This window comes from Macrosteles quadrilineatus, unplaced genomic scaffold, assembly GCF_028750875.1.
Source record: "Macrosteles quadrilineatus isolate MER2022 unplaced genomic scaffold, UCM_ALF_1.0 Scaffold_8__2_contigs__length_117827958, whole genome shotgun sequence".
NCBI classification, from domain to species: domain Eukaryota; kingdom Metazoa; phylum Arthropoda; class Insecta; order Hemiptera; family Cicadellidae; genus Macrosteles; species Macrosteles quadrilineatus.
In genome coordinates this window covers 19,605,331-19,616,212 of record NW_026542601.1, presented here as the reverse complement: position 1 = coordinate 19,616,212, position 10,882 = coordinate 19,605,331, and the positions used below count along the sequence as shown (strand labels likewise).

At 35.3% G+C, this 10,882-nt stretch overlaps 1 protein-coding gene across 1 annotated transcript; it reads right to left on the bottom strand.

Annotated features, from left to right (window-relative positions):
* Positions 1-729: 729 nt before the first annotated feature.
* Positions 730-10,068, bottom strand: LOC128999860 (dnaJ homolog shv). Its single transcript, XM_054426581.1, has 7 exons — positions 9,953-10,068; positions 8,574-8,818; positions 6,833-6,972; positions 6,064-6,206; positions 3,493-3,745; positions 1,788-1,947; positions 730-1,030 (listed from the first exon to the last, which is right to left on the bottom strand). The coding sequence occupies exons 1-7, from the start codon at positions 10,021-10,023 to the stop codon at positions 966-968; spliced, it is 1,077 nt and encodes a 358-aa protein (XP_054282556.1). The 5' UTR covers positions 10,024-10,068; the 3' UTR covers positions 730-965.
* Positions 10,069-10,882: the final 814 nt, after the last annotated feature.

Genomic DNA, 10,882 nt, shown 5'->3' with positions numbered 1-10,882 from the left:
TTACTCTTTACTAAAAAATATTTATTTTAGTACAGAATAAAACCTCTTACACCTAGAAATCGCCCTACATTTCAAACTTCTCATGGTGATTAACTATTTTAGCATTATAACTCAACTAATTTAACTGAAATATTTGACTTAAGAAATTGTACTGAAAAGCTTTGATTCTTGATTGTGGGCCTATTCACATTGTGATTGATTGTGAGCAACATATTGACTCTATTATTCTATCGTTTGTCTTTTTGAGAATAGAATTTGATCATTAGATTACATCATTATTATTATTGCATAAGGGGTCTTTTGTGCATGGTAATTATATGCATTATCTTTTGTGCTATTTGCACCTCCATAAAGATAGTCAAATTTTTTCATAAATATAATGTTTCTCATTACATTATAGTTGTACTGAGACTAATTGCAAAAATCCTTAAAACACTACCTTACACAATAAAATTTCTTATCAGGTCACTGAAGGAGTACAGAAGGAGGAAACGAGACGTGTGTATCAATTTTTTTATTAAAATCAAATAATATTTTAATAAATGTACTAAACTTTTACACAAGACCAATTTTACAAGTGCTAGGTACAACTTGTGGGAAAATAGTTCACAATGAGTAAATTACAGGCAGTGTAAAATAAATGGCAAAAATAAATTATTTTCAAACTGTCTTCTCAATCACACTTAGTTATTTACAAAACTAAGACTACAATCACAAATAACAGAAACATTAAATAACACAACATATTTTATTACACGGTAGGAAAAACACTGTCAGACAGGACCTATGTACAAACTAAACACTGGTTTGAAAACTTGCGATATGAACAAAACACACTTCAGTTTGAAGAACTAAATGTTACTCGTTAACACAGCCAAATGTATTGGGATCAGCCTGTTGCTTCCTTGTAGCTTGTATTGTAGTAACAGTACCACTACTGACAAGCTGAACTCAACCTGGGCTCTTCAAAAACCTCCAAGCCCGTTGTACACTGAACTGACAGACTTCTGGTTCAGGATCTTCTTTATTGCTGAAACAAAGTTTAAACAAATGTTATATATTTCCATTGTGAACAATCAAATATCTAAACCTACTAAAGTTTTGAACGATTGCAACATGTTCAGTGTAAGAGACAGTTATCCTGTCATTAGTGTTGTGCGTATCGATACGAACATCGATACAAGGACTAGAAAATATCTATATTTTGTATCGATACATGGGAGCGTATCGATATGCCCGTATCGATACACCTATAACCAATATCGTAGTATTGTTTATTTATTAAGATAATTTTAATTGTTAAGATACCTTTCCTCCCAGCTTCCTCCCCTCAAATGTAGAAGTAGACATTTGATATTTTACCCTACCATCCTCAAAAACACTTATGAAACACGTGTTTTCTCCTGTTTTGCAAATAACCTCAAAACTAGGGCCTTCATTAGACCTAATGAAAGTACCCTCATTATCCATATTAGGCCTATACTAATAATAATGAGTCAGTAGGCCTACCTGCCACCATTTGATATTTCATCCGATACGGGTAAAAATTTATACACGAAGATACGATACACGTATCGATACATCCCTTTTCGATACATATCGATACATTGACCTGTATCACACATCATTAGTCATGGCCGAACATTGCTGTGTACAACATCATGCTGTAATACTACATTTTCACAACCAATTTGTCAACAGTTAATTATATAAACACAAAAAAAGTGTTAATACAACAAGTATGAATGGTTCTCTCAGAGTGGTGATAAAAATTATTATAAACTTACCTTCCTTATCCTCAGTCGACAGTTCTACTTTAGGGAACTCGATGTCAAAAGTTATATACAGAGTTCCATGCAGGTTATTGTTCTCATAGTTGGGCATCCCTTCTCCTTTCTTTCTGATTCTGGCTCCGGGCCACGTTATCTTGTCTCTTTGAATCAGCACCTAAAGCATATAGCATATACTATGATTAGTTTTTTAAATTGTGCAACATTAAGTTTACAACTTTATTATTTTTTTCTTTCAGTTTTCTTGACTACTTTATGTTTGTAAAAATTAATAGGTATTGTAAAAATTGTAAACCTTTGTACTATGATGTAAATTTAATGGAATAAATCATTCATTCATGCATATTAATTGTAATATCAAAATTGACAGATGAATTAATATTGCACACTTATTCCTAAAAAGCTAATGATTTTTTACAGTTTGTGACTCTATTCTACAAAATGCAAGATGCTGAAATCTTTCTTGGACATTTTTGAGGACATAGTTACAAATGGTAAAAATGAAATCCAGTGAACAAAGTAATGCAATATCTATCTCACACACAAAATGGGATTCTGAGTACAAATTTCAAAACTACTACTATTCTTTTATCATGTTAACAAATTAGAAAGGTTTATTAAATAAATATAATCCATTAAAACATATTTATACAGTTTTGTCATTATCTTCTTGGTAGTAAAAATATTTTACTGCATCTTAGAACATCAAATTGACAATCAACTTTTAAATCACAAGTTGAACTGTAGGCTAGGTGCTATTTAAAAATCAACAAATCCAGTACAGTACAACCCCGCTAATCCGTCACCTATCCGTCTACCTAGGTTGGATTATGTGAGGAGCATATTACCGTAAATTACCATAATCAATTTATTAAGTTAACTGACATTGATTAAGACGGTGATTATGTCCAGACAACTACAGGGGATGTTCAGGATTTTCCGCAACTGTTAAAGACGGAATTTTTGTGAAGAATTTCTCCATAGAATTTTTCTACAATAGGAGGAAGATAATGATTATGTTCTTGTGACCATGGAAGACGTTCAACATTGTGTCACAATCGCGGAGGATGTTGATGAATGTTTCCATGATGAAAACGGTGTTTCTGGGATCACGTGGGATAAACAAGACTTTTGCCGTGATTCCAGGAGACAATGATGATCTCAACACAACCGTGGCAAATAGTCACAATATTAGCACGATAACATTGTCACTGATAGGCAATGGCACGGTCGGATTAAACAAGGAGTCGGAGTAGCTGAGGTCCGATTAGTAGGGTTCTGCTGTAACTGTTCAATGGAAAAGTTAGCATTGGGCATGACTCATCTACAGAGGGAGGTAATATGAACCAGATTTTACCAAGTGACAGAAAAGTTTTTGCAAAAGTCTAATTTTTGCACTGAATTGGGTGGAGACCAATATTGATGCAAATACAAAATTATTTCTGAAAACAAACGAATAAGTTTGTGTGCATCGAAAACCACTCCACTTCACTAACTCATTTTATTTGTTTACGTTGAAACACTTAAGAACTCATTATTTAATTGAATTTAAAATATTATAAATTACTACCAGAGCGTTTCACAACGCTCTCATCTCTAATTTAAACTATGCATTTTGCAAGTCACAATCATCTTGCAAAACAAAAACCTTCAATATTATACCCCAAAATTAAACAAGTAGTCTTCTATTGCTGTTACTGACCTTCCTTCCGTCAAGATGTTCTATCTCCATAGAGAAGCCTGTCAGGGCATCCTGCAGACTAAGTGTCACATTTGTGTACAAGTCGTCACCTCGCCTCTCAAACACTTTGTGTGGCATCGTCCGTATCCTTAACACCAGATCTCCAGGGTCGCCGTCTATGTGAGGCTCTCCCTCGGCTACAAACTTCGTCTCCTGTCCATCTGTCATGCCTGGCTCCACCTCTATCTCCAGTGTCCGCTCCTCGTTGACCAATCTAACATCAACAAAAAAGATCACATAATTGTTGTCAAAATCGATCTGTGTTGATATTTTAGTGCAAAATAGGAATGGTCAAGTGTCAAATTTTTGGAAAATTTTAAATCTCGCTATACGAGACAAGATTTCTTTTTGGTCGAAATTTTTTTGAGACGAGAAAAAATATTAAAACCCCCTGCAGTCAATGCAATACCCGCAATACAGGAGCGCGTTGTAGTTGCGTTTCCTTTGCGAAGGCGTTCTTATTTAATTAATTCTACATGTAAATATTACTTGAATTATTTAAATTATCATTAGAGAAGTTTTGTTAAGTGTAAGCAAGCAGTGTGAGGCATGTTTTACTACTATAAACAAAGCCAAAACAAGTAACTATTTTATACAAATTATTCCTTTTATTTAATGATTTATTTTATTTTAGGACAAGTTTAACTCTATCCTAACTGACATCACCATGTTTCCTAATCGTAAACATTTTTAATTAGTTAGGCGTAATAAATATATATATTTTTATGCTGATGTTTTTTAGTAAAAGATTTGAAAAATTGTTCCTATTATTATTATTTTTGTATCCAAACAGTCAACTAACAATGTTCCAAAATCAGGTAATAATGCCGAACGTGCATTTCCCGTTGTGTATGAGAAGGAAAATCCCGTCTCGATCTCGTCTCAAAAATTTATGAGAAATAAAAAATCTCGTCTCGTCTCGAACTAAAAATCCAATCTCGTCCATCCCTAGTACAAATCAATAAATTCTTTTAATATGGAGTCTAAACCCCTTTACATGTTATTTTTTTGCTGGGACCCATCACTCTTGCACTAAGTACAAAAAGACTAAAGCTAGGTCTACCAAATTTTTATTTAATCCAACATTGATGGAAACAGTGAGAGAGAGTGATCACAAAATGAATCATAAATAATTAGTCTTTTGAAAACTAGTTTGGTGTGGTACTTTGGTATTATCCGGAGAACACCCTCATACAGGACGCTGTGGCGGTTATGTTAGGTTTGTTTATCATAATTTATGTTTGTAGGGTAGGGGTTTGTATTATAAATATACTTTAACCCGCCAAATCCCCTCAAAGTAGGCCAAGGTCAGGTCGTTGACTTGAGCGCGCACATCGCCTGCAACACGCCTGTATCTGGGTCCTGAATTATGACTCATCTGGTATTGTTCGATTCATAACAAAATGAGGAAAGTCCTACAAAGCATATTTATGATAACCCAACCTAACATAACCGCTGCAGCGTACTGTATACCTACTTGAAGGATATCGCTGCCTTCTGGGAGGCAGAACTCAAAGACCGCTAATCGTAAAGGCGGTGACACACTATTGATCTTTTCCCCGATCAAGACCCCGAACCGAGCAGGGTGAAGGGAGAAGGGAGGTAAATATCAGCAAAATTTCAATCCGAACATTTTGCCGAACAAGACCAAGACCAGACGTGTTCTACCGAGCGGGGCAAAAGGGTGTTTAGATGGAGAGAGTGTGTGAGAGCGCGGAGGCAGTAATAATAAAACAGTAATTTAATATGAAATAGCATGTTACAGAATGATCATTTTAATTGCCTTTATGCATTTTTGCAGAATGATAAACAAACATTAATAATATTAATGTTTATATTATTTTGAAAGGATTTAGACTACCTAAGTACCTATAACATCAATTACTTAAATCAAATTTAACATTATTGATATAATTGATTTAAAGGTTTCACTTGTAAAATAAAAATACATGTTCAACCTTTATCAAACAAACCACAAAATTACAACATAAATGTCCATAATATATAACGGCAAAATATTACCCAACATTTATTTATTTTTCCAATTAAAGAGTTTAATTGCCATATTAAGTTAGAACTATCAACGCTAGCGCAGGCGGCCGCTTGGTGCGGCGCTCGTGACGGCGTATGGGGCAAAAATATACCGTGACACACTATATATATCATATCAGTACATCAGACCGATCTTTTCTTTGATCTTTTGCCAAAAAAACCGACTCCAGATTGCTCGTCTCCCTGCTCGGCCTGATGTCTGGTTCGCCGTCTGGATTGGTGTACGGACCCCTGGCACACTATCGAACATGCTCCCTTCGACCTCCCTTCTCCTGCTCGGTTCGGGGTCTTGATCGGGGAAAAGATTGACAGTGTGTCACCGTCTTAATCATGTCAAATTTGGACAGTAAGTCAATTAAAGTATGTTCTTTGGTATCCGGTAAAAAATCCATCTAAAATAAGTGACCTCCAGATAATACCAAAGTAGGCCTACCGCTAGTTTTATAATTTGTAACTGTTATCAAACTGAGACGGACTTACTTGACGTTGGGACACTCGTCGCATACAGTTTGTTGCATCATCTGGAACCTGCCAGGGCCCAGCTGTCTAGTGGTCATCTCCTGACGACAGTTACACTTGCGAGTGCCCTTGGCCGGCCTCATCACTGGTTTGTTGCGAGTTATCTGTAGCCCATCACAAAATGATTACTACAACTTGCAGAGCGAGGTCCTGCATTCAAATCTCACCAATCACGATTGGGTTATATGATAATGCAACCTTCTAATCCTGGCCTGAAGTATGTGTTTAAAACAGATCCGAACTAGAGCAGCACATTGTGGGATGTAAAAGGACATACAAAAATAAACCTTGCAGTAAAGATGTTCTTTAATTGGTAAGGTCAAGTGGGGTAAGTGTCCGCCCCAAATCACATAGTAAAACTTTGACCACAGATTAAAAAACACATGTAGGTGCTATACAAATCGAATTTGCTGAGCTTATTCTTTAGAATGTTTTGTATATGTGGTTTTTTTTATTTGTTAGTTTATGATTTTTGTGTTTTACAGAATTATTTTGTAAAATGATGTTTGGTGTGTACAATTCCCCCTTGATCTGGGGTAAGTGTACACCCCCCCCACCCCTCTTATTGTAGTTTCCCACTGCATATACTTGATGTTGAGTAAGTGGATTGTAGAGGTAAAAATTAGCTTTTATTATTTTTTTATTTATCAATATATCTCAAACTAGCTGTAGGTTGGAGACCCCTGGTTTTAAATTATTGGGCAGAGTAACAGCGACAATTTGAACTTACTTCTATGAAGTTTCCGTTATAAAGCTCTTCTAGAGTGACCCAGAGATCCATTGTGATTGTGGCTCCTTTAGGAGTGTCCCGAGACTCTTGCCCACCTCCTCCGAAGAAGCCAAAGTCTCCAAAGAAACTTGCAAAAGGATCTGAAACAATTCATCCATTGTAAGGGTTGAGGCTATCAATCGATTTAAAACAGTACATAATATGCAAAGATTCTTTTCAAATTTCTTTTGATGGTGTAAAATATTTTGAAAGAAATTGTATTAGATATTTTGAATAAACAGCTCTGGTAATCCGATATCTTCTATAAACCGATGGTGTTCTTGACGAATTACTTAGACAACTATATGTACTATAATTTGCACAAATAAACGTTTGCAAACCGACACATTCTCCCATTAGCTTTTTAACAAGGTTTGTAACGGGTAAGCAATTAATAGGAGTAGCTACAATATTTTATGGATAAAAACACACAAATTACAATAACTTTTTAACAGTTGTTTTTACAGCATTTGGCGATTGGGGTTAGCCTATATAACTTTTTTTAGATTTGAAAGAACCATAACACACTCAATTTTAATCGAAATCGTTGGAACCGTATTTGTCATTTTATTTTAAAGTTTTGTTCTTCTGTTATTAATTTTACCTAGGACCATTTTTTAACTAGGCCCAGCCGTTTCAGTTCAGTTCTTAGAATTCACTTGACAGCATTGTTGTTTTACTTTACAACACGAGTAACGGACCAATGAGGTTCAAGGATTTGAGAGAAAATTGTAATACTTCGAACGTCAACTTATCAGCTGTTAAGACCAATGTGATTAAACAATGGGTGAGTGGTTGGGACAATAAGTCGTTGCATCACAATCAGTGGCTATGAGAGGTTATAAAAGAAGACATAACCTCTTTTGGAAGTTATGAGTAGGCCTACAGTAGACTCCCTCTTATCCGGACACCTTTTAACCGGACTACATTCGGCGGAAATGATATCTCTTTAACCTGACAATTTTTATCAACTCATTGGTTTAACCGTACTAGATCGGCAGGAAGTGAGCGGTACTGAAACGACTATTCTCGTGTGAAAGAATTGAGACCAGGGATCACGTATCTGAATACAATACTCTCCTAAATTTAAGTCGAATATCACAGCAAACAGTCCGTTTTAACGAGTTTTTGGGGACATCGGTTTAACCGGAAAAACTGTTATCCGGACTGGCCTCGGTCCCGTGGAGTCCGGATAAGAGGGAGTCTACTGTAGTGATTTTTAGTAATCTCTAACTTTGATTTAAATTCTGATTCAATAGATGGATTGCTAACAATTCTTTGATAAAGGTTTATTAGGCCTACTTATTTTGATAAAAACTCACATAAATTGGTTTTTGATTAGGGGGAAAACTAACTATTGGGTAACTTAGCGTCATCCAATACCAGTAGCCGGGGGACAGGGACAGTAGTATCGCCTTGTGCATGCTGTTACTAGTCCGAAGTTGTATCTCTCTCCACAAGGAGGGATCAAACTATTAAGGAAATCCCATTAGCTGCTCTTGATCTCTCCACAATTATACCATGGAGCCTTTATATTCTCTTGGCACACACTGAATATGCAGAAGTTAGCCTACTGTGTTGGAGGAAAATGTTAAGACTGAGTCAAATTACTTGTAGGCCTAAACTAATCGTTGAGATGTTTTCAATGTTCACCACACAGATACAGCACTAAGTGTAAACCAACGATAAAAAAGAAACTTACCCCCTCCGCCCATTCCACCAGTGTCTTTCATCACACATTCTTCTCCACATCTGTCATACATTTCTCTTTTCTCTTCGTTTGAAAGTATTGAATAAGCATCATTTATATTACTGAATTTTTCTGAAGCTTTGGGATCTTCTTTGTTTTTGTCTGGGTGCATTTTTTGAGCAAGCAGACGATAGGCTTTCTTAATTTGGTTTTTGGTTGCATGGCGTGGCACATTGAGTATATTGTAGAAGTCACGTCTGAAATTTGTAAATATAGGTAAGTTACATATAGGTCTAGTTTTAATTAGGAACATAGTTTACGAAAAGGTATTAAATTTACTAATAAAATGTTGTTCTAACTTAGGCTTCAATAAGATAATAAATGAGTTGAGTTCATTACTCAATACATTTACCTTACTCAACCTTACCTTACTTAAGTAAATGATCAACAAGGAAACCTGACGATTCCCTGGTCTTCAAGAATACGGGAGAAGACGAGCAAGAGTAAGAGTAAATAGTAACAGCATAGACTAAGCAACACAAGTGCCGGTAGACTCCTCATCCCACAGTAAATTTTGAAGCTTGTTTTTCGTGTCTAGTTCATGTACGTCCACACTGATCGCTGGGGTCTAGACGAATTTTGTTTCTATTGTTCTCTTGTTGCTATCCTCATCTAAATATTTTTGTTGATTATTTCTATTGCAGCTTATGCTATTCATTCTTGACTAATGTGAACCAGCATTTAGTTTGGGTAAACTTCCGTAAGCTGTTGAAACAAACAACCGAATGAAAATATTGATTATTCGATTATTTCATTTGATGTATCGTTTGGTTAGTTAGGTTAGGTTAACCTTACCTAAATAACCAAATGATATATTGAATAATAGATATATCGATTGATAGGATATTTTCATTCAGTTATTTGTGCCAAAAGATACAGAAGTCTACCCTTAAGTTTATAACTTACCCTTTTGACATTTTCACATACAATGTAGGCCTATTTGTCTTATTGCCATTATATTGACCACTTTTTATTGACTAAAAAACACAAGACCTGAATAGGCCCTTATCAGCTTTGGAAAAATTGTTTTTGGTTAAAATTAGGCGATAGGCAATCAGTTATGTTCTTGGAATCATAAGTTTACCTTTGATTGTTGATCCATAGACACTTTATTTATTTATTATTATCAACGGTTCCACCATTTTGACGTACGGTTCCACTTATATTGACATAAAGAAGTCATATTAAACCTTACCATTGAATAGTTTAATTTAATTTAAATTGAATAATGAAATTAATAGGAAGGCCTGTGCAATTACACATCTAACCTAAATTTAACCCTACCACTAGCTAAAACGTAATTTGAGACAAACCATGATTGTAATACTTACCCACATAAGGCTGGTAAGACTAATATGCATAAATTAAAAATCATAAAACAACCTCTTGACGCGAAATTCATTTTTATTAACTGTTACTGTTACTAAAACTGAAAGACATCAGAAACCTGTAAACAATTAATTGTAGTTCGTCCGGTGGCGTCTGCAGAAGACAAGAACGCATGTGTTTGTATGTGATTGGATAATCGAAACAGCCAATCCAATTTTGACAATGAGTGTGGTTGAATGCAGGTTGAATGATTCTCATAGAGTATACTATCTTGTAGAGTGTGTAGACCATTGATCTATCATCATTGAGAATTTGTATTACAGTAACTAGGTGTACAATGCAGTTGTCTGCTTGCAATATTGAGCGGAGCCAGCATATTCAATATCAATGATTTTTTTGCATTTTAAATAGAATGCCTATTTGCAGAGGTATCCAAAGTCAATCATAAGTCAGGATTAAGTGAATGAATCGTCTACTTGCAGGAACCGTATTCTATGTTTCATCTGGTTCTCATAAATTAAATGTCTACTTGCAGTATCCAATGCCAATGATATATTTGGTTCGCATAAATGGAATGCCTATTTACAGATTCTAAAGTCAATAGTACGTATGGTTCACGTAGACGGATTGTTTACTTGTAGTATCCAAACCCAATGGTAAATGTAAATGAATAGTCTACTTGCAGTATCCTCAATAAATCAATGGTCCATTTATTTTGTTCACATAAATAAAATGCCTAATTGCAGTATCCGAAGTCAATGGTAGGCTTAGGCCTACTTCTGCTTCACTTATATGGGATGTCTATTGTCTATGTGCAGTATTCAAAGTCAATGATACGTCGGGTTCAAGTCAACGAATTGTGTTATATTTGGTTCACATTAGTGGAATTCCTATTTGTAGACTGCAAATAGGAATTGAACATGTTCCAATCA

Bases quoted from the DNA above. Each gene is read 5' to 3' on its own strand.
- LOC128999860 (XM_054426581.1), bottom strand. From the start codon at position 10,023: ATGAATTTCGCGTCAAGAGGTTGTTTTATGATTTTTAATTTATGCATA. The intron at 6,973-8,573 runs GTAAGTTTCTTT...GAATTGTTTCAG, and splicing joins TGGTGGAATGGGCGGAGGGG to ATCCTTTTGCAAGTTTCTTT. The intron at 3,746-6,063 runs GTAAGTCCGTCT...TGTTGATGTTAG, and splicing joins GACGAGTGTCCCAACGTCAA to ATTGGTCAACGAGGAGCGGA.